Raw genomic sequence first — 24798 nt, forward strand, 5'->3', positions numbered from 1 at the left:
AAAGGTACAAATAGGATACTTGGGACTGCATGTGGGAAAAGGAAAAACTTTGAGGAGCAGTTAATGGAATCTTAAAAATGGTGAGTAGCTGTGTGGATGACATCTAGAAGGGAAGCCATTCCAGGCAGAGAGCAAGAAGAGCGAAGGAAAAGTGTATATGTAGGACAAGAAGCCACTCTCTCAGCATGCATTCCCAGTTGGGGTGATACCATCCCCAAAGGGACATAAGTTATGACCTTTTTTTTTTTTTTTTTTTTGAGATTTATTTATTTGAGAGAGGGGGCGTGTGTACACGTGTGCTCATGCGGGGGGAGGAGCAAAGGGGGAGGGGGTGGGATAAGCAGACTCCACTCTGAGTGGGGAGCCCCACATGGGGCTGGATCCCATGACTCTGTGATCATGACCTAAGCCAAAATCAAGAGTCTGCAGCTTAACTGACCAACCATCTGAGCCACCTAGGCACCCCACAAAAATTATTTTTTAGGGCAGTAGTGAAAAAAATCTTAGACCTTACTATGGTTTATAGCCTTAAAAAACTCAGTTCTATCTGGCAGAATCTAATTCCTTAGTATTTAATTGGGGGTGGGACAGCATTTTGGAAAAAATGCCTAAAAATGCTCTTTGGGAGGGATGTGATAATAAACTTTGCAAAATAATGTTTATGGTATGTTGGGGGTTAAATGTTAAAGCTGGGTATACTAGCAGGGTTGAATCATTTCAAGGATTTGAACTTGATTTTATGAATAAAGGAGAAACATTGGAGGGTTTAAAGCCTGGAAATAAGATCAGCTTTACAAAGATTACTCTGTGGGCGTTGTTGAAGATGTACTGGGGAGGAAGAGGAGTGCTATAACAAAAGCAGGAAGGCTTATAGGTAGGGTGAACATACATTTTGTCCGAACCAGGGTATGTATATGAATGAAAGAGAAGACTATTAATGACTATGTCAGGATGACAGGGAAACCAGGAGATAGGGTCCTGATTATAGGAAAGAAATGAAGTAGTTCAGGTGTGAGATAAGGCAGTTCCGTATGGGATAATGAGCTAGGAGCTGGAATTGGCCCAAGTGGTCACTGATTGGAATTGGGAGTATCTGCCTCCCACCAGGCTTTTCTCTTAAAAGTTTGAAATGGACTCTAAAACACATACGATGAAGTCCATGCATCCTAACTAGATGGCCAGCTTAATTTTTACAGTAACACTTAGTTATCACCCAAATCAGGGTATGGGATATTACCACCTCTCCAGAAACTTCCCCCTCTGCCCCTCCCAATCAGTACCCTTTCCAAGAGGAAAGCACTTTTTGGACATCTTTTACCATAAGTGTGTTCTGCCTACCTTTGAATTTGATTTGAGTGCAGTCATACAATGTATATTTTTTGCAGCAACCAAGAGGACTTGGTTTTTTGTGTTTTACCCCTGGACAGGACTTTGAATCACCTCTCTTAGTGATTTCCTTGATCTCCATCGCCTCTCCTTTTTATCCTAACTCACGCTTTTGGCTACCCTTTTGAATTGTCGGCCTCACTCTGTCCAAACCTACTTTTGAGATAATTGGTTCTCAGCCCCAGAAGCTGCGTTTAAGGCCAATATACACCCTGCCCTTCTGTTCTGCTCAGGTTTCTCTGTCTTCCTGTCTTTTGCTTGTTGGAAACAGGTTTGGACTGGGTACAAGAGCAAAGCAGAAGTTTAGATGATTTCTAGATTGTTGATTTGGGTAACTGCCTGTTTAAGAGTGCATTATTAAGCAGAATTAGGGTGGGAAGACTTTAGGTTTTGGAAGTGATTTTAGATTCCATGCAGGGGATACAGGTAGGGATGTTCTGTAAGAATTTGGAGCTTCAGGTTAAACCAGGCTCTGGTTCTGAGTTGATGTGAGAGTCTACGGCATATGGGTTATAGCTGAGGTCATGAGATTGGTAAGAATGACAAGGGTGAAAAGCGAAATGAGAGTAGGACAGCCCTTTTGGGTGTTCCACTATTAAAGGGTTGGGACAAGGAAAAGGAAACTGCAAAAAAGAGTGTAAAGAATTGTTAAAGAGGTAGGATGAGAATAGAAGAGTGCTGCTACAGGAGGGCATTTCAGACAGAAAGCCCTAATCACTAATGTCAGGCACTTTCGAGAGTTCAAGAAAAGGGAGGACTGATAAATGCTTTGGATTGTGTCTATTAGAATGATTTCACTGGACTGATGAATAAAGATCCTGATTGCCGTGGGTTGAAGAGAGAATAAGACTCAAGAAAGCAAAGGCAGCAAGTACTTTTTGTGAATTTGAATAGAGAGGTAAAGTCCTCCATGATCTTTTGTGTGGCACTCTAGCCTTATCATCCCCCACCCCAAACACATCCATTTTAACTACTTAAAATATTAGAACACCTTACTTCTCCATCTAGGCTGTATCTCTCATTGTAGGGAACTTTTTTTGGAATGCCTATGACCACACTTGATTTCTTGGTTTAGAACCTTTTGGAATGCAGTATTAAGCATTAGTACTTACAGAGAGCTTCTTAAGTGGTTCCGATGTACAGACAGAGGTGAGAAGCATTGTCCAATGAGTCATATTCTCCTGTCTATGCTTTATACAGGCTGGAAAAGTATGGTTATAGCTGTGTTTAAAGCCCTGGGTTTTGCATTTGGTCAAGCCTACTTCAAACGTAGGCTCCAGCACTGAGACTTTGAATGATCCTGGGCAAGTTGCCTAAATTCTCTAAGACCAAATATCATTTGGGATTCTTGTGTGGACTAAATATTTAGCAAGTGCCTGTCATAATAAACACTCAGTAAATGGTAGCATGCATAATAGCTTGCCATTCCCCTGACTGGAAAGCCATCCTCTGACTTGGCAAGTTCTGTCTCCTCACTGAAGTGTCCTCTCGCATGCTCATCTGCAAAATTGCAGATTTCCTTACTTTTCCACTCCTCCTCAATGTTCCCAGGATACTTCACACCTTCCTTTGCCACAGTAATTACTGGTGTTAAGATTCCTTGCATGTTTATGTGGCTGGAATATGAGCTTCTTGAAGTCCTAATGTCCCAGTACGTAGTGTGCAATACTTGGTACATAGTAGGTATCCACAAATTTGTAAATGACTTTAAGAAGAAAAGAAATGTGAAAAATACTGCTTCCCTCTTCTTCTAGTTGTGGTTTCTATTGGTCTAATATTTGAAGTGCTGGGATTAAAAGACTGATGAAGTTTGGCAAAAATGGCCATATTTGCTATTAATACTCTAATTAAAATATGAATAAAGTACAGTTGCCATAAAGAGACTATGTTTTACCTGGCAGTTCTTCATAAACAATACAGATAGAAGAAACTTAGTCATACCTTGAAACAGGAACTCCTTTTTTGTATGGTTTTTAAAACACATGAAAAACACATGTGCAGGAAACTTCTGAGAGAAATATAGATAAATATCAGTTTTAATTTCTCATATGATTTTAACCAGATGACTTAAAACTTTTCCTGGGCAAAAATTACACGCTCAGCTAGGTGCTAATGTAATTACCTTTTTACAGTCAGAAAAAGATTTAAAACAAAAACTAGCTAATTTTTGTTGTAAAAAGTTGAAGAGGGAGCTAGGACTGTAGGACTGTAAAATGTAGTATTCTTGTAGTTATGAATGCATTTCAGAATTTAGAATAATCCTTAAATATAGACTTGTGGAGGTTTTTTCTGAATTGGCGAAAGCGCACCATTGTACTTGGAATCATTTTTGAGTGAGTCACTGTGCACATCCCTGAGGGTGGCAGAACAAAGATTCTCTTGTGCTTTTCTACAGCAGATGCACATTCAGAGGGTTTTTGGAAAGTAAAAGAACTTATTTATGCTTGTGGGGCCCTGTAGCCTTCATTTGTAAACTCAGCCTTCGTTAGACAGCACCTCATTTTACATCTATTAGAGATTCCCACCTTGAGGAAAAAAACCGTAGCCATTTGGGAGTGAGGAGCTTCCCCGAGAGAATTCGACAAAAATGAGGGGTAGCCAGGCATGATGAGCTTGACTATGTGACAAAGTCCTGTTCTTTGGAAGGGATGTAGTGATTGTGAGTTCTGTAACATTGTGGTTAGTATTTGGCTTGACCCTGGACCTGTTAAACTGCGATCTTGATGTAAATAAAAACTGAACAAGCCGCTTTATTGAGAACATGAGATTATGGAGGCATAAGCAGCCCCTGTTTGATGTTCTCCACTATTAAACACTCTCCAGTACTTTGCCATAAACTACAGCTTTGGCAGCTGGAGGGCTTTAGGCTTTGTCATGTGGCAGAGATAGTGGAGCTCATTGGACAGGACGCTTAGTACATAGCTAAAGTAGCACTGCCAGCATGTATTTGTGAACGTGTATATAGCACTTCTAGAAATATTGTAGCCGGCGAGCTCAAGAGCTGGTGATAAGAGTTGCATACAGATAAAGGAACTGAACTCCTGAGAGGTAAAATGTCTTGCTCAAGGTCACGTGATTTCATTGGTAACTTCCTCATTCTAGTAGCACCGCACTGTTTTCTCTATAACAGAACAGTGAACTTTAGGCCATTTTTTTTTTTTTTAAAGATTTTATTTATTTATATGACAGAGAGACAGTCAGCGAGAGAGGGAACACAGCAGGGGAGTGGGAGAGGAAGGAGCAGGCTCCCAACGGAGGAGCCCGATGTGGGACTCGATCCCGGAACGCCGGGATCACGCCCTGAGCCGAAGGCAGACGCTTAACGACTGCGCTACCCAGGCGCCCCTTTAGGCCATGTTTTAAGCTTTGACCTTTTGTTGTCTTTATAGATGCCTGATATTTTCCTCAGTAAATTCGCCTTGTTTTATCATGCTTGTGCTGTATGCAGTGCTTAACGGTGCTGTGTAAATTTAATGGGAGGTGTCAATGTAGTGGAAGTTTAGAATTCTGAAGTTTTATGTAGGATGAAAACAGGTGTGCTTGTTACCTGTGTCAGTTATTTCTTACACCGTTCTGTTATGTAATTTAAACTTCTGTTTTCAAAGAGTGGTAGTGTATTCCATTTTGGCTTTTTAAAAGCATTCAACTAATAGGAAAAGGCTTCATCACAGATTTTTTTTTTTTTTTTTTTTTTTTACAAAAGAGTTTGTATCACAACTGCCAGCTGGAGTTTGCAGTATTTACAACTCCTTAAATGAGGCAGAGTTGAATACATCTTTTTTTGAAGAAGAGTGCCTAATGTATAATTATGTGGTAAATACTTTTTAAGTACTTTTTTTTTTTTTAAGATTTTATTTATTTATTTGACAGAGAGAGAGACAGCCAGCGAGAGAGGGAACACAGGCAGGGGGAGTGGGAGAGAAGAAGCAGGCTTCCAGCGGAGGAGCCCGATGTGGGGCTCGATCCCAGGACTCTGGGATCATGCCCTGAGCCGAAGGCAGATGCTTAACGACTGAGCCACCCAGGCGCCCCTTTAAGTAGTTTTTTTTAAGTGCCAGACAGTTAAAATACCGTCTGCTTAAGTACTGTGATAGCTGTAAAATGGGGCCTTCAAGAGTTTATAGGGGGTCTTTTGGGAGAGAAGAGTAAAGAGTAGGCAGGTGTCATTCATGCTGTTTTACCAAAGGGAATCCTGATTTGAGTATAGATTGGAATATGTAAATGTTAGGTGAAGAAGGGATAGTATGTGTTTCCTGAAAAGGGAACGGTATTTGTCAAGGCCACAAGATGAGCTTGGTCATGCAAGTTGCCTGGGTAGGTGAGTAGTACAAGATAGGATGCTGGAGGCATGGCCAGGATCCAGATCATGAAGGACTGTTTTCTCTTTGTTAAGAAGTTTATATTTACTTTTTGGAAAGATAACTTTGGCAGGACTATGAAGAATGGATTACAGGGTGTCAGACTTAGATGCAAGAAGGCTGTTTTCTGTTACCCAGTGAGGAATAATAAATCCCTAAATTGCTCCAGATGGGATGGTGAACAGAGATATTAGAATTGATAAATTTCTGGCCAGAATCATTGAAGAAGAGTGTATCATGTAAATCAGGGAACCTAAGAGGAAGACACAGCCAGGAGTATAAATAGTGAGTTTAGCTTTGCATTTATTGTACTTGAGATGCTAATGGATCTCCCAGGTGAAAGTGTTTATTATGCTCTAGAATGTGTAGGTTGTAAGTTTTGCTAGAGAGCTAGCAATACAAATATGGGTATCATTAACACGTATATGGTAGTTGAAACTATGGATGTGGAAGATTTTACTGGTGGTAGAATCTCTAGTGAAGAAAGGGTGGATGTCACAGTTACAGGAACATCTATTAACATTCAAGGGAATAAGAAGGCAAAGGCTGTGAAGGAGACTCAGGACACCTGGAGCAGAAAGGTAATAATAGCAGTAAGAACGGCTAAGATTTATATGCCGTGGTGCTTATTGGATGCCTGTCACTGTTAAAGAAAAGAAAAACCTTTATACACATTTAATCCTTCCAAAAACACTCTGAAAGAAGGTGTTATCCACATTTTACATATAGGGAAATGGAATTGCAGACTGACTTGTCTAAGTTCACACAATTAGGAAACCGTGGAGTCAGGATTCAAATCTAGGTGTCCTGATTTCACATTTGTGCTTGCAGTTGTTACTAAATGTTTTCCATTGGGACAGGAACCCAGAGAGAACTATATTACAGAAGGGAGGGGAGGAAAAGAGTTTTAGGAGGGAGGAGTGAATGAGTGATGAATGTGTCAGTAAATACTATAAAAAAAATTGTGGAGAGAGATGAGGATTAAAAAGTGCATGTGAAACTTGGAATTAACATATTTTGGGTGAGTGCGTAGTACATAGTGGGACCAGAAAGGTGAACTTCAGCCTAAATTTTGAACTTAGAAGTAATTAGATTCTTGATCTTTTGATACATTATTTCAGAGGTTAATTATTAGAGTTCTTATGTTTAAGCATAATATTTGGGATTTTCATCTCTAAAAATTTCAGGCTATAACTTTTTAATGTTAGAGTTTTTATTAATAAAATTTAATGTTCATGTAATTTTATTAGGCAACGTATTTTAGTCTACAAATAAAAAGTTCTGGTTTACTTTAAGAAATGTATACACAAATGTATAGTGAGATAAGACTAAATGCAAATATACTGATGGAATGAGGTGAGCTTTTCCAGAGTACATTCCTGGGAGCAGTGTATCATGGAGGCAGGTCAACATATGGTGATGATTGGGAATGCAAAGGAAAAGATAATGAAAAAAAGAATGCAGGTCATTAAATGAGACTTGAAGTTTAGGTAAAGCTAGAAATGTCTGTCACCCTGTGGAGTAAACAAGAAATAGTCATTGTTGCCCACCCCCCATCTTTCTATTTTGAGAAATTCAAAACTATAGAAAAATGGGAAGAATAGTATCCATTTTTTTGGTCTTGTATTATATACTCTTCACCCAGAGCGATATTTTGCCATATTTATCTTATGTCCTTCTCTGTAGCGTATACTTTATTTTGCTAAACCATTTGAAAGTAAACTGCAGACCTGATAACAGTTCACCCCCCACCATATCTTTAAGATGTGTCTTATATTTCACAATCTGGTCAGGGTACATTACATTTGGTTGTTAGTTTTCTTTAGTCTTCTCTATTTTTTTAATCTTATATTTTTAAGTTTATTTGATCTGTAAGCCCCCACCCCCCCATGTGGGGCTTGAACTCACAACCCCAAGATCAAGAGTCACATGCTCTTCTAAGGCAGCCAGGTGCCCCTAGTTGTCTCTAAGAGAGAACAGTTCTCCTGCCTTTTGTTTCATAAACATGACTTATGGAAGAATCTGCCCAGTTGTCTTGTAGAGTGTATCATAATTTGGTTTCACCTGGTTGTTCATGATGAAATTTAGGTGAAATTATTTTCTTGAGGAACTATATGGGTGATGTTCTGTCCTTTTTTTTTTTTTTTTTAAGTTTATTTATTTATTCTTAAGTAATCTCTGCCCCCAACCTGGGGCTTGAACTCACAACCTGGGATCAAGTCACATGGTCTTCCAACTGAGCCAGCCAGGCTCTCCATGATGTTCTGTACTTTGAATATTGTCACATCAGAAGACACATTATCAGTTCTTTTCGTTATGGGGGATGCTAAATTTGATTACCTGTATCTCTTTGCTGTAAAGGTACAGTGCTCCAAGTTAGAAGTGATCCTTGAGGTGATACTTTGCCAGCTGGTCGATATTTTGTCTTTCAACAGTGTTGCACCCATTGGCTTTAGCATGTCAGTGATCTTTGCTGTTACAAAGTCATAGATTTCTGATTGTGTATTTCTCCTACAATCATTAGCTGGTATTCTGTAGAGAAGAACTTTCCTACCTTTCCTTGTCCTCCTCCTCCTTTTTTAAAAAAATGGCTATTGTTTCAAGGATTATTTTTGTATTTTTAATATTTTCATTCTTTGTGATTATTAGATTACCCCAAATTTAGACAGTGGGAGCCCTTTCAAAATCCTCTCCAATATTCTTTTGACATGACCCCATTAGTCTTTAAGTAATCTCTTCCTGGCACATAAAAGATGTTCCAGGCTTGTACTTTCCCTGCCCTAGTTGAAATCAGCCACTTACCTAAGGAACCCTGGTTCTTTTAGTAGGAAATGGTATTTAGAAACGAGGGGCTGGGCTCCAGATGTGGTAAGTGTTGTGTAGCTCTTCACTGCCATTTTGCAGAATATATTTAGACCACATGGATGAGAAAACCAGTGGAATAGTATTCTGTGTTTAATGTATGGGGTTGTTAGCTTGGAGCTACTGTCAGAAATATTCAAAATAGCTTTAATAGTGTGCTGAATGTAATTTAATCATTGTTTTTTAATTTTATAATGCATACCTATATATCAACACATAATGCTAACATTTGTTAATTATTCACCATGTGATAGTCCCTGCTCTACACACTTAACATTTACTTTTGAACATAAAATGTTCAAAGGGAGGTATTTTATCATTCTTTCTGTACAGATAATAAACATTAAGCAAATAATCCAAGAATACTGGTTAGTAACTGATAGAGGCATAATTTGAACCCAGGTCTGTCTCCAGATTCCCAGGTTTTTAATTACATTGTTATTCCATCTTCAGCCCAACATTGATTTGTAGAGGATTCTTCACCACAAGTTTTTATGTATGGACCTGTAGCTGCAGAATATATATATCTTGGAATTGAAACTGTACTGCTTTTAGGATCTACCCTGAGAGATTTTTCATTGTTAAAATTCTAGGGATATACGTGCTTTCCAGGTAAAGAAGATAATTGAGTAAAATATCTTCGTTAATGAGTATTTTGGATAATTGATGTTGTATTGAAAGTTGCATGTGATGAGTTAATCATAGGATAAGAAATTCATTAGTTTCAGAGTTGAAGAAACAGAAAAATACAGTTGCTTTAAGCATTCCAGTCTGAGTTTTCCAAGTTTTGGTTGGGTTTCTAAGCATGTGTAGAATGGCCATCAATAGAATTGAAAGCTGAAGTTACTCTAGGAGCAGCACACTGCTTTGACACAGTCTCCTTAATTAGAAGGTATACTTAAAAGATCGCTAATTCCTCATACAGAGCTGCAAATAAGAACTTAATATTTCATTTAAAAATGAAATTTAACCAATAGGATGTACCTGCAGTGAATTCATTACGTTTGGAATGTTTGAAGGGTGTAAAAAGATGGCTGCTTTGTTGTAGGATGGCAGTGTTACCACCCACCTCAGCTTGCCCACCTTCAGTCACATAACTGGCTGAGAGTGTATGGTTGATCTGTTTTAGGAAGCCCTGAGTCATCACCACTTCCTCACCATTTTTTGTCCGAGTGGAACCCATTATTTTATTCCCTAATCCAGAGCTGGTATTTGCTCTTCTAATAGCTTTGGTTAGTTTCTGCAGTATGTTGTTGTAGTTTCAGAACAGATGGTTCATTCTGGTGTTGCTGACCTGGAATGTCATGACTTCCTAGTTTTTCCATCTTCATCATGACTTCCTTCTTTCAGGCTCTGTAGAGCAGCTTTCAGGTGCACACTGTGTAAATGATTAATACCTCCTTGAATCTAGCATTTAAGTTTTTTACTACCAAGAAGTATTTATAAGACTTATGGCCTCTCTCTGTCAAGTTTTTTGTTTATTTGTTTTGGCTTTCTGTAATAGTTCTACTGATCTTGGACACACCAACTCTAATAATACTACCTCAAGCCTGTCTCAGAGATAGTTGGTACAAAAATTATGAGAAACCAGGCACCTGGATGGCTCAGCTGGTAGAGCATGCAACTCTTGATCTCAGGGCTGTGAGTTTGAACCCCACATTGGGTGTGGAGCCTGCTGAAAACAAAACAAAAAAACCTACAAGAAACCCCTTTCTCAGCCCAGCTTTACCCAGTCAACAACTACTTGCTGTCCGATTTAAACAAAAAACCATAACCACATCATGTGGGAGAATTAGCCAGTTTGCTACTACAACAGGCCATTGTTCTGGGAGCATCTTTTCTGTTCTTCCGTGAGTGCTTAGCATCTTACGACCCTCAAACCAGGTGCGTCATAGGGACCAGGATTTACTAGACATATCAGTGATTAATTTCCTTTCTCGTTAACAGGTTATCAGCCAAATAACAGAGTGGCATACATCCTACCTGTTAACCAGTGGTTGTCAAACTTTAGTAAGCATCAGAACCACCTAGAGTCCTTATTAAACCACAGATTACTGGGGGCTACACCAGAGATTCTGATTAACTAAGTCTGGAATGGGGCCTGAGAATTTGCATTTTTACCAAGTTCCCAAGTGAGACTGAGGGTGCTGGTCCAAGGGTTTATCGAGGTTATAGACTTAAATGAAACAGAGCCCAGTTCTGTCCACTTTAAAGAAAAGGTATAAAAGGATACTGGGTAGTTACAGAATCGCTGAGATTACGAGGGAAGAAGACTTGGGGCTAGACAACCATGTTCATACTCCGAACACAAGTAGTGCACTACTTGGACTGTTGACCACCTGCACTGTATACTGCATATGTTAACTGACCCTGCTGCTACCACTAACTGTCACTTGTCGGTATCACTGTATTCTAAGTTTGGTTCATGTGTGTCTGATTAGTAGCACTTGGATCATTCGCCCATGCCCTAGTTTTATGTGAGGTTGGAAGAATGAGAATCTGGTGTTTTTAGCTTCCACCAAAATTCATAAGTTGAAGTATTATCCAAAGAGGAGTTAATTCATGGCTTGGCTTCCTTGTTGGATATTTTTGACCATATGCATTTTAGTAGTTGGCGAAATATGGCCTGGGGGCCAAATTAACCTACCAACTATTCTGTAAGTAAGACTTTATTGGAATGCAATGACACCCATTCATTTACCTACATTTTTATGGTTTTCATGCTACAAAGGCAAAGTTAAATAGTTGAGACAAAAATCATATGACCTAATAAGCCTAGAATATTTACTGTCTCACCCTTTATAGAAAAAGTTTGCCAACCCCTGATAGGAATAATGCTAATATTTCTATTTGAGTCCATGCAGTCAGCATTTATAGATGCTACTGGAGAACTACATGTTCATTTGGCCAAATTGTCCCTCTGAAATAAGATTGAAGGCAACTAACAGTAAAAACTTACAGATATTTGAAGAAGGGCCTTTAGAATCTAAAATTGATAAACTTTGTCAGCCTGTCTTTAAGCAGAGAACTGAAAAACCATATATATATTTCAAAACTTGTGAATTATATTCTTGCTTCGAGTTTAAAATTGGGAAGTGAATTTCTAATTCTTTGTCAGCTATTAATGGCATCTTGATGTTGTTCCCAAAATGTCCTCTGAATTGAGAACAGCAGAAATTAAATGACATAAATTTAGTTGAGAATCTCAGAAAATTCTGGTGCTTTTTGACACTAGCCTATCCTTATTTGGCAGGTCACATTATGGGAGTTCCAGCTTGTTTGCCACTAAAGCAAAATTAGCTTCATGTCAGAAATAAATTGCACATTTCCATGGCATAGGCAATTTGTAGGTGTCTGGCCAGGTTATGATGATTTTTAACGTAAAGGCTCGGGCCCCAGCAGCTATGTGTGTATGGCGACACCTGTAAGAAAAAGGAGAGGAAAAAAAAAAAGGACCCACACTGGGAAAGAAGAACTAATATTGTTCTCATTCACAAGAATGTGCTATATATAGAGAGAGAATACAAGAAAATCTACAAAATAAGAGATTTATTAATGTTTATAGTATACATCATACATTTATCCCAGTCTGTCTTCAAGGGAGATTATACTGCTTCACATGTAGTGTAAGAACCTTACAACAGCGTATTGCCATTTTGCTTCCTGTCCTTTGTGCTCTTATTGAGTTACATTTTTGTTGTTATGCGTTGTGTAAACCCACAGCACATTTTTGTTGTCATAATTTTTGTAATGCTTTTTATTTTTTTTGAAGATTTTATTTATTTACTTAGAGCATGTGTGTGCTCACAAGCAGGGGGAGGGGCACTAGGAGAGGGAGGTGGGAGACAATCCCTGGCAGAATCCATGCTGAGCTTAGGTCCAACACGGACATCAGGCATCAAGCCCATCACCCCAAGATCATGACCGGAGCAGAAACCAAGAGTCCAGCATGCTCAACTGACTGAGCCACCCAGGTGCCCCTTTTGTTAATGCTTTTTAAGCTGTTGATTATTGTTTAAATAATTAGAAAAAAAAAAGATTTATATTTTCCCATGTAGTTTCTATTTTCAGTTATCTTTATTCCTTTGTGTAGTTTCAAATCTTCATCTCGTACTTCATTTTCCTCCTTTATGAAGCACTTCTAAAGAGCAGGTCTTGGGGCGCCTGGGTGGCACAGCGGTTGGGCGTCTGCCTTCGGCTCAGGGCGTGATCCCGGCATTATGGGATCGAGCCCTACATCAGGCTCCTCCTCTATGAGCCTGCTTCTTCCTCTCCCACTTCCCCTGCTTGTGTTCCCTCTCTCGCTGGCTGTCTCTATCTCTGTCGAATAAATAAATAAAATCTTAAAAAAAAAAAGAGCAGGTCTTTTATAGGGCAGGTCTGCAGGTGATTAATTCATTCAGGCTTTGTATATGTGAAAAATATTTTCCCTTTGCTTTCGAAAGTTGTTTTGCCTGGCAATAGAATTCTAGGTTGATAATTGTTTTTCTTTTGTGACTATAAAGATGTTACTACAGTAGTTGTCTGGATTGCATTGTTTCTGATGAGAAGGCTGCTGTAATTCTAATCTTTATATATGTAATTGTTTCTTGAGCTGTTTTTATAGTTTTGTCTTCATCATTTTTTTAGAGCAATTTGATCTTGATGTGCTTTGGTGCTGTTTTCTTAGTATTTCTTGTGCTTGGGGTTTGTTGAGCTTCCTGGATGTGTAAGTTTATAGTTCTTATCAAAAATAATATTTTCCATAATTCAGTTTTTTTCCCTTGGCTCTCCCTCTGCCTTGAAGTGACTCCAATTACACTTTTGTTAGGCTGCTTGAAGTTGTTCCACAATTCATTAGTGCTCTGTTCAAGTTTTTTCCATCTTCTTCTGTTTTCTTTTTGCTTTCTATTCTTGTGTATTCAAATTTATTAACCTCTTCTTCTGCAAAGTCTTATTGTGCTACTCATCCCATCTAGTCTGTTATACATCTCAGATGCTGTTTTCATCTCTGAAATTTTTTTAATGTCCCTTCTTACATCTTTACTTCTGCCACATTCTTTTGATCTGAACAAATCAAAGGACCAACCAGGTTCTTGGGGGAAGGCACATAAGATTACAATTTTTGATGGGGGAGTAGTAAGGTCCTATTGAAAGAGCATATAGGGTAAGAAATACTATTGTACCCATCTTTGGAAATATTAGTTTACCATCTCACTGCTCTGTCTGCTGTCTTCAAGAATTTTACAGACCTTTCTCATTTGTTATGGTTTTCTCTTTTAATTTATCCTTTATGTATATATTTAGAAAAATTTTTTTTCACTCCATTTTCCTAAGGGTTTAGCAGAGATGGTGTGGTCATTGAATCCATCATGGTAGTTGTAATTTTTAGAATTACAGATTATGGTTCTTCTTCTTAGTGGCTCCCTGTTTTCTTATTAATCTCTTAAAAAAAAAAAACAGGTTGTTTTAGCTGTCTCTTTCTTCTGTCATCTGATAATTCTCTTGGCCAATTGCATATCAAAGCAGGAGGGCAGTGTTGGGGAGCTTCCTGTCCTGGTATAAAGGCATTGTTCTTTGTAAGAGAATAAGGAGGTACCTTTTATATAGAGAATTTTAAGCTTGTTTATAATCTCTGTGCACCAGCATTCTACCTAAGTGGTAAAGTAGACCTTTCTGTCAGGAATTTGGACTGCTTCCACATTCTGTCTTTTACTCTGCCCCTTCTCTAGGCTGAGGTTTCACTGTATTATAGTTATCTGAATGAGGGCTAGAGAAAAGTTCCTTATCTCTCTCACAAAATGATTGTCCCACTGGACTTTTTGTTAGTGGTTGATTAATATCACTTTGGGTCTTTTTAGAAAGAGATTTTTTAGAAAGTCATATTTTTAGAGGAATATTGACAAATTGGGTCCTGTCCAAAGGAGGGTAGCCAGGATGCTTTTAAAGATGTGGAACCTGCAAATGCTGAGACTGCATAATCTGGAGGAAATGATAGTTGAAAAACTTATGACGATATGATAATTGTTTTTGAATAGTTGGGTATCACTGAGGAAGGAGGGTTGTATCGGTTTACAGATGAAATAGACTTTGATATGAAATGACACATTTTTGATTTCTGGCATTGCTTGAGTAGAGGCCGTCAGCCGTCCTGAAGAAGAAGGGTTCCTGTATGAGTGGAGGTAGCTCTTTACCTTTTCAGATTTCTTTTAATTCAGAGATTTTATTGGTCTTCCATAGTTAATAGTTTTGTCATAAACAGTTGTTGGCTTAAAATCAGAATTGTGGGATGTTAATATATTTTGAAAAATACATTTGAAAAACAATCTAAATTTTTTCTGTTCTCCAGGATTTAAATACTATTTATTCTTATCTTCATGGAATGGAAATACTATCAAATCTCAGGGAACATCAGCTTAGGTAAGTGTGATGCTGTATTTAAGAGCTTTTGTGATGGAGTTATTCAAATGAGTTTGGATAGATAATTATGGGGCCAAATCATTTGGTGGGGGCTTTTTTAAGGATAAGCATAGGACTCTGGATTTTCTCATCACAGTTTTCCTTAGTCACGGGGCCTTGAGCAAATCTTAACATCGAAGCTGCAGTTTTATCTTTGATGAAATAGAGACAGTGAGATTTTCTTTGTTACAGTGTTTTGAGGGTTACATGAGAATATCTGAAGCATAACACAGTGTTCAGTATTTGCTAGCCAGTGAAAACAAAACTGTTTACTTTCTGTAATTCTTTTTGATATTATGTCAGATGCTTAAGATAGGGTGTAATGTAGTGTTGTATTAAAGTGCAAGGTTCACAACTCCTGATTTGGTATGAGTTCCTGTGAACCAGACCCGTAAACTGTCCAAACCCTGTTTTCCTATTCTGTAATATGATTTCTTTCCTGTTACCTTATGTCATTGTGATTACATTTATAAGAACACTTTTGAGTGTTGTAAAGCATTTACTGTCGTAACTTTGCATAACATTTTAATTAAAGTATGTTTTCCTTCCATAACCAGCTCATCCATTACTTTTTCTGGCCCTTCTTTAAGTTTCTGGTTAGGGACCAGGCCAGATTGCTAAAATATAATTGTTAGGACCTATTATTTTCTCTTTTCTGTATAACATAATTCAGATGTCAGCATCTGTCTGGAAGAGGAAGAAAGCTGAAAACTAGAGCATTTAGTAATACTAAAAGCATTTTTAAATGCATGTGTATATATGTACATATGTATGTGTATTCAGCAGACTTTGGTATGTGTGTGTATGACTCTGCCAGTAACTTTTTTTCCCTCTGCCAGTAATTTCTTAACGATTCAATAGTGAATCAGACAAATGTATATTTTTCCATAACAGAAAAGGAACATTGTTCAGTGTGAATTTGCAGGTTATAGAATGTATGTAATAGTATTATATTTGTTGCCTCTTAATATTATCCAGTTGATGTTTTTGAAAGTACTGCATTTCATGTATATATTTCTAAACTCCTGGAGTTTAGTGAAGTTAGTGGTAGGTATAATTTTCTGTTGAAGTAATTGTAACAGTATTTTTAAAACAAAATTGAAGATAAAACCATTAAATTTTTGGCTTTTTTTTTTAATATGTTAGATTAATGTCTGCAAGAGCGCGCTATGAGAGATACAGTGGCAATCAGATTCTTTTTTGGTAAGTATTTCCTTAATTAGCTTAAACGAATAGCTTTAATATTTAAATTTTGACTTTTAGCATTGAAATTCATTTTATTTGGAAAGAATTTCTTTAGAGTAGATTGACATATGTTCATAAACTGAAATAGTGCACAAAAAGTTTAATAAATAAAATAGTATGTATTAGTAACTGTTAACCAGTGAACATATAGACTATTTCAGCTCTACTGAGGTTCTACTCTCTTGGAAAAGTAATTCTGTTCTGACTTCCATCACCATAGATGAGTTTTAACTCTTTTTGAACTCCACATAGATAAAAATTGTTTGGTCAGGGTTTTTTTTTTTTTTTTTTTTTTTACTTGATAAATGTCTAAGATTCTTACATATTTTTGCATTAATTCTTTTTCACTGCTTTACTGTATGTATGAAAACGACACAATTAATTTATCCTTTCCACTCTTGATAGATACTAGGGTTATTTCCGTTTTTTTTTCTGTTGTGAATAATGAAGTTTCTGTGAACATTTTGTTCGTGTCTTTTTGTGCCCTTATATAGTCATTACTGTTGGACATATTCTTAGGAATAGAATTATTGGAAGTGCATGTGATCAGATTTAGGAGAGTCTGACATTAGAATCTGATTTACATATTTCTTGTTATCTCACTGTGATTTTATTTTACATTTCCCTGCTTATTGATAATGACTAATTATTTTCATGTTTTTGTAGGCTATTTGGATAGCTCTTTATGAAATCTGATTTGAGTTTTTAACCATTTTTTAATTGGGTTTTCTGTAGTATTTCTGTCAATTAGCAGAAATTGATTTATGAATTCTTTTTTTTTTTTAAGATTTTATTTATTTATTTGACAGAGACAGCGGGAGAGGGAACACAAGCAAGGGGAGAGTGAGACGGAGAAGCAGGCTTTCTGCCGAGCAGAGAGCCCAATGCAGGGCTCGATCCCAGGACCCTGGGATCATTACTTGAGCCGAAGGCAGACACTTAACGGCTGAGCCACCCAGGCGCCCCTGATATATGAATTCTGGTCCATGTCCTTTGTTAGGATACTTACATTGCATGTATCAGCTCCACTTTATGGTTTTCCTTTTCAGTCTATTAAAGGCATCCTTTGGAGAGGAGAAATTTCTTTTTTTTTTTTTTTTTTTAAAGATTTTATTTATTTATGTGACAGAGAGACAGCCAGTGAGAGAGGGAACACAGCAGGGGGAGTGGGAGAGGAAGAAGCAGGCTCACAGCGGAGGAGCCCGATGTGGGACTCGATCCCAGTACACCGGGATCACGCCCTGAGCCGAAGGCAGACGCCTTAACGACTGCGCTACCCAGGCGCCCCTGGAGAGGAGAAATTTCTAACTTTCTCAGTTTTTCTCTTGTGATAAGTGCTTTTCATGTCCTACTTAAAAAACAAAGTCTTTGCCTTTCCCAAGATGATGAAAATACTCTTAACTATGATCCTTCTAAAAATTTTGGCAGCGATGACCTCTTTTATTATATAGATTCACCTGGTATATTGGGATGGTATTAACTTTCATGTTTCATTGCCAACCCATTATATTTATCATTTTTTGAAAGCATTAAACTGGACTCATAGGATTTTAATACCTCTCTTGATTCATTTGTTGATCCATTCATTTATTATTAATAGGTTGTCTGCTATACATTATGCTTACCTTCGTGTAGCGTGGTGGGGAGACATAGTGTTTGTCTTTATTGAGCTTATTAGAGTGGAGTAGAGAAAAATCAATTAAAAGTTAAACATATTTAAATGCTAATCAAGCAAAAGAATAGATAAATAGATCATTGGAACAGAATTGAGAGCCCAGGAGTAGAACCCTTGTATTTTTGAACGTTTTTTTTTTTTTTTTTTCTTTAATGGTCTCAAGCTCAGATCTGTCCATAGTGTGGATATAAACACCACGGAGGATTAAAAAGGAATCACCGATGAACAGTTCATTTATGATGAAGGTGCTAAAGCATTTCAGGGAGGACAGCATAGTTTTTTCAGCAAATGATGCTGGGTTAATTGAGTCTTTACTTGCAAAAAGTTAATTTAGACCCTTACCTTAGACCCTACAAAATTAATATATGCAAAAATTAATGAGATGTCACTTTATAGCTATTAGAATAGCCACAATCAAAAATATAGACTGTAGCAAGTATTGGCGCCAATAAGGTAACAACTGGAATCCTCATGTTAGTGATGTGGATGTTAAATGATAGAGTTAGCATAGGAAACAGTGGCAGTTTCTCAAAAAGTTAAACAGTTTTACCACATGACCCAATAATTCCACTTTTACATATTTATGCTAGAGAAATGAAAACATATGCATACAGAGACTGTACACAGATGTTCTTAGTAGTGCTATTTGTGTTTCCATCCTAAAACCAGAAACGATCGAAGTGTTTGATGAATGGATAAATAAAATGTCATGTATCTGTATAGGGGAATGCTATTTGGCAATAAAAAGGAATAAAGCATTTATATATACTGTAACATGGATAGACCTCAAAAATAGGCTAAGTGGAAGAAGCAAGAAAGAAACACCGTATCTTACATGATCCCATTTATATGAACTGTCCAGGAAAGCCACATCCATAGAGACAGAGCATGTTATTCGTTAGGAACACAAAGAAATGATCTAAAACTGGATTGTGGTGATCTTTGCACAATTCTTTTAAATTTCATGAAAATTGAGTTGTGTGCTTAAAATGGGTGAATTTACGGTATTTAACTTATACCTCAATGAACTGTTTTAAAAATATTAAGAAGGGGCGCCTGGGTGGCACAGCGGTTAAGCCTCTGCTTTCGGCTCAGGGCGTGATCCTGGCATTATGGGATCGAGCCCCACATCAGGCTCCTCCGCTATGAGCCTGCTTCCTCCTCTCCCACTCCCCCTGCTTGTGTTCCCTCTCTCGCTGGCTGTTTCTGTCGAATAAATAAATAAAATCTTAAAAAAAAAAATATTAAGAGTTACACAAATCTGTATCTGGTTAATAATAGAATTTAAAAAGAATGTGGAAGTTAACAGAAGAATTTAAATTCAGAGATTGGTGGAGACAGAGAAAAGAGTGTGTATAGTTGATCTGAACTGGGAAGCAGCATGGTAGAAAAAGGGAAAGTAAACCAGTGTGTTCAAAGCACCGAGAAGAAAGAAGAAGAACCAGCAAGGGAGGAGTCTGGAGAAGCAGGTGGAGGCCATCTTAAAATTTTTTGGTCTTTATCTTAGGAGCATCTGAAGCCTTTGTATGAATAAGATCTGACAAGATTAAGTATGTCTCCCTTCTCTGGGCTAGAGTTTGCTTGCCCAGAGAAAGGAGATAGAATGGCCCACATGAAAGCATTTTACTTTCCTTGGGTTTACTTAGTCAGATGCATTGCCAAACCATGCTCTGAGAGTGAATTTTTTTTGCAAGGTCTGAACAGTTTCTTATTCGTGGGCTGGCATGTTTCTCTTTGTGGTAAAGTGAACTTCAGGATTTTTCCTACATTTGTAGTAGAATTTACTGACAACTTTGTGACCGCTTCTGCTAAGTGAGATAAAAATTGGAGTCTTGTGGCATCCACTTAACAACTTTTCTCTGTCTTAATTTTTGGCAAATTGTTTGATTTTATTCCTCCTTGACTTTGTAAGTCATATTTCACAAGAGTAAGGAAGTAGAATTTCTAAACAAAGAACCTTAAGCAGGAGATGTGCAGCCATTTACGTCTTCCTTCAGTGAAGATTTGAAAATACTGAAAAGAACTTTAAGGTACCTATTGGAAGGGCACCTGGGTGGCTCAGTTGGTTAACCTGTGGACTCTTGATTTTGGCCCAGGTCACGATCTCAGGATCCTGGGATCTGGCTCCATGCTCAGCCCAGACTCTGCTTCAGGATTCTTTCTCAGTCCCCCTGCTCACCACCCATGCCTCTGCCGTTTGCTCACACATATGCGTGTTCTCTCAAATAAATCTTAAAAAGATAATAATAGTAAGGTGTACCTACTGGAAAGTTGACAAATTTTCCTTATGGTCAGTAATAGGATTGACCTAGAAAGCTTACCCTGGATGCTATGTGTGGAATATTTTAGAGGCCTAGGTTTCTGGATTGAGGATGGCAGTATTAATTGAATACAGAGAATACCAGAAAAGATACAAGCTTGAAGGAAATGGTAGGTAGATTTTGAATTTGTTGAGTTCCAGTTCTCTCTGTTCAATACTCAAGTTGACATGTCAAGTAGATAGCTAGATAGATAAAAAGTTCTCCAGGTCAGAGAAATGATTTGTTTTATAGATACTAGAATCTTTTACATATTGGAATTAATTAAAACCTTGGGTATGGTAAATAAAGATATTCGAAAGACCGAAAGGTTAGTTTATACACTAACAACTAACAAGAATTTGGGTTTCCATTAGAGATTTAACTAAAATGCTGATGCACTTAAGTTATCTGGTATTCTTTTATCCTTCAAACACATATAAAATGAAAGATTTGGTAGGCATTTTATGTCAGTAAAATGTAAAAGAAGTAAGTAGATCATAATTCAGATTATACTTGTCAGTGAAGATACAGCATTGATGAACTTGTGAATTCCAAACAATAGTCTTTAATATATATAAAAGTTATCAAAACAGGATTTTATGATATGCAGATGTAGTACAATATTTAAGCTTTAATCTTCATCAAATGTTATGATCTACACAAAAATGAAGAATGTAAAGCTAATGGTATAATTAATAAAGTTGAGCTAATAACCATATACCTGTGAAGTCTGTATCTTAAGGTAGCGATTACACTTTTTTCCATGTGAACATGGTTTGTATAAAATGTTTGGCAACGGTCAGTATTTCACAAAATTCCATTAAATTTTAATGATTTATGATATTAGAATGTATTTCATCTTATATATTTTGTATTGAATCATGTATTTTTTATTTTGAGTCATATACTTGTGAATATTTGTATTTATGTACTCATTAATTAACTTATTTTAACAGTTCAGAAACTGTTGCCAGATGTTGGTATATCCTGCTTTCTGGATCTGTGCTTATGAAAGACTCCATGGTCTTGCCTCCTTGCAGGTATGTTTACATTTGTTCTTTAGAGTATGTGGCAGGCAAAGTTAATATTACAACTCTTTTATCTCTCATGTTAAACTGTTTTGTGTAGGATGTATATTTTCTCTCAGTAGGCGATATATTTTATAAATGTGCTTGCTTGCTGGTACTATTGGAAGTAGTAGGAAACAACTGACAATTCATATTTCTGAGGGTGTAATCTTTAAGTTTACATCGTGACATAGTATCTTTTATTTGATCTTTAGTTTTATATGAGATTTGATCTGTTTTATCTGATGGTTTTTGGATTTGTTGCTACTAGTGGTTATAGAGATGGTGATCTATTTTAATAGTTAAGAAAATGGTTTTTAGAGTAAGGCAGCTAGATTAAAGTCCTGATTAATCACTTACTATTTATATGACTTCGTACAAACTTTAGTTGTCTTTGTTAGATGAGTATAATATTACCTACTTGAAGTGTCTCAATGAAGTTTTAGCAATCTCTACCACTCAAAGCTCTCAACAGAACTCTGCAAACATTGGCAGTTGAGAGCCAGAGTGCATGAGTTTGTCTGTGTTCTATTTCTTGGGCAAATTACCGAATCACGACTAGTTTTGAGGGATAAATGAGTTCATGTATATATGAATCTTAGAACTGTACCTTACTATTATAAGTAATTGTTAATTATCACCATCATAATGTTAGGTAAAACAAGAGAAGGGTGGTTGGAAAAATGGTCACTTGTAGTGTTCTTCAAGAATTCGTTCTCTAAATAATTATTAAGATTTTTGGGGCCTAATAGTAAAATTTGGTGACATAAAGACATAGTTTTTTACTGACTTAATTCCAGTAATGTTGAGAAGAGATTTTTAGACTTTTAAAGTAAGGCTTTTAATTGCAGCTATTAGTTGCAAAACTGCTTAATTATCAGGGTTAGTCTACTTGATGGTTCATCTCAATTTTTTGCCATTTTTAAAGTCCTGTCTTGAATCCTGAAATGTTCTGTGATTGGCCCTTGGTTAGGAAGTCTGTGCTTCTTGACTAATAAGATAACACATACCGTCTCCTATTTTTACAAATAAAATACGTATTAGTTCTTGGTTATGTAAGCCTTTTGGCCATTGTTTCTTTCTCCCTGGGTTTCTGAAGCTCACATTAATGAATTTGTAATGAGTTTTAGCTACTGAGAGGGAATAAGCTGGAATGATAGACACTACAGTTAAGTTTTAGATATATTAGTATTGTTCTTTTAAGTATTTCCTCATGCTTCCTTGCTGTGATGGATGGTCAAGAATTTGTTAAGACTTTCTGTAGTTATTAATCAGCCATAATAATTCACTGTTATTTAGTGATCAAGACAGTGAAGCTTAATTTTTTAATAATTAATGGAAATGTATGAGATTTTAAATAACAAAGTGATGGTACAAGTTAATGTAACCCTCATGAAGTTCATAGTAAACATGATAATAGAAGTTGATTTAATCGTTATTTAAAGAACAATTTTGGGGGCATCTCTTGGTCTCGGGGTCTTGAGTCGAGTTCCATGTTTGGTGTAGTGATTACTTTAAAAAGTAAAAATTTAAAAATTAAAAAAAATACAGAGGCGCCTGGGTGGCACAGCGGTTGGGCGTCTGCCTTCGGCTCAGGGCGTGATCCCGGCATTATGGGATCGAGCCCCACATCAGGCTCCTCTGCTGTGAGCCTGCTTCTTCCTCTCCCACTCCCCCTGCTTGTGTTCCCTCTCTCGCTGGCTGTCTCTATCTCTGTCGAATAAATAAACAAAATCTTAAAAAAAAATAAATAAAATAAAACCTAGAAGCATGAAGCAATCAACTTAAAAAAAAAAATTAAAAAAAAATACAAAGCAGCCCTGCGCATATTTGTACTAGGTCATAGTAGGGTTTATTTGCACTGATAATTTAATTCTAAGAATAATGTTTAGCATATATTAAGCATTAAATAACTGGTCTTCTGTTAATATTAATTATTAGAGCATAATGGCATTGGGATATGATCATTATGATATCAACAGAAAATGAACACTACTTAGTATAGGAGGAGTGAAAATAGCATTCTAGTTCATAAGAATATAGCCTATTTCTCTAGATGTAAAAATATTTATTCCCCTTATTGGGGCACCTGGGTGGCTGAGTTGATTTAAGTGTCTGCCTTCAGCTCAGGTCATAATCTCAGGATCCTGGGACAGAGCTCCACGTGGGCTCCGTGCTCAGCAGGGAGTCTCCCTCTTCCTCTGCCCCCTCCCCTCTCTTGTGCTCCTGCGCGCGCGCGCGCTCTCTCTCTCTCTCTCCCTCCCCCCAGATAAATTAAAAAAAAAACTTTAAAAAAATATTTATTCCTCTTATCAATCAGAAGACAGAAACCACATAGTAACTTGAACAAGGGAGTTTAATTTAAAGAATTAGTATTTCAAGAAATTAGGCATTGAGGATAAAGGAGCTGAGGGAGAATACCCAAGGAAAGAACAAACCAGAAAGGGGGACCGTCTCAAAACTGGCTATAGCCCAGTAGGTAGTGGAGGAATTCCCTGGGTTGCCTTGCGCCAGAGCTGATACACAGCCATAGGGTCAGGGCTGACAGGGAACTGCTGACCAGGACTGACAAGAGAACCTCCCCTTCCCTGCTCCTGGGTGTGGTTAGGCCCTGAGGGTGGGACTAGGACCTCCCTTTGTCTTAGGCACACGCACATACACACACACTTCTCCCTCCGCCTCAGAGACATTTTTTCTATTGCATTGTTCTTCTATTAGCACCCTCTACTGACAAAACTTTAACATTTTCAGCAGGCAGAAGGAGAACACTGATGGAGTCTAGACCCTTTATTACAGAGTATATTTGAAACTGAGAGTGAATTAGGGGCACTTGGGTGTCTCAGTTGTTTAAAGTGTCTGACTCTTGATTTCAGCTCAGGTCATGATCCCAGGGTCGTGAGATGGAGCCCGGGATAGGGCTCTGAGCTCAGAGGGGAGTCTGCTGGGGACTCTCTCTCTCTCTCCTTCTGCCCCTCTCCCCACTTGCATGTGCCTGGGCACACACTGTCTAAAATAAATAAATCTTAAAAAAAAAAAATATATTTGCAACTGAAAGGCAGTAAGGAGTTGGCACAGTCCACTCCCTTGTCTACTTAGCTTCCATATCAATGCTTCTAAACACGTTTGAACTTCCATCCAACAGCAAAAGAATTCTGTTTACACCTTACAAGGTAAAGCTGTCCTTCATGCAAGTGAGGAATTTCTTATCCTCTCCCCAAAATATTGAGGTGTACAATCCTAACAGTTATTGCTGGCTCTATGAATAACATACTTTATCACAGTGCTTCTGAATATTCTGCTAACTAAAGACTACCTTGTAAAGTTCACATTCAACAAATTATATATAAAATAAATATGGGGAAGAGAGGGAAGAAGAAAATGGTTAACATTACATATACAATAAACAAAGGGAAAATATGAAAAGCTCCTATATTCCTTATTGCGGTAATTGGTCACAAGGCTGTGGG

At 37.5% G+C, this 24798-nt stretch overlaps 1 protein-coding gene across 5 annotated transcripts in view; it reads left to right on the top strand.

Annotated features, from left to right (window-relative positions):
* The window catches only part of RAPGEF6 (Rap guanine nucleotide exchange factor 6), a 177572-nt gene that overhangs the window by 4767 nt on the left and 148007 nt on the right, over nt 1–24798 (top strand). For 4 of the 5 annotated variants that reach the window (XM_045794772.2, XM_045794775.2, XM_045794773.2 and 1 more), the window contains exons 2-4: nt 14935–15005; nt 16191–16247; nt 21221–21304. In XM_045794772.2, the coding sequence (XP_045650728.1) occupies nt 14935–15005; nt 16191–16247; nt 21221–21304 (212 nt within the window). Of the gene's footprint in view, nt 1–14934; nt 15006–16190; nt 16248–21220; nt 21305–24798 lie in introns of those variants that run through there. The other variant, XM_045794774.2, reaches the window with a different exon arrangement.

This window comes from Ursus americanus, chromosome 5, assembly GCF_024610735.1.
Source record: "Ursus americanus isolate L20-20 chromosome 5, mUrsAme1.1.p, whole genome shotgun sequence".
Lineage (NCBI taxonomy): Eukaryota > Metazoa > Chordata > Mammalia > Carnivora > Ursidae > Ursus > Ursus americanus.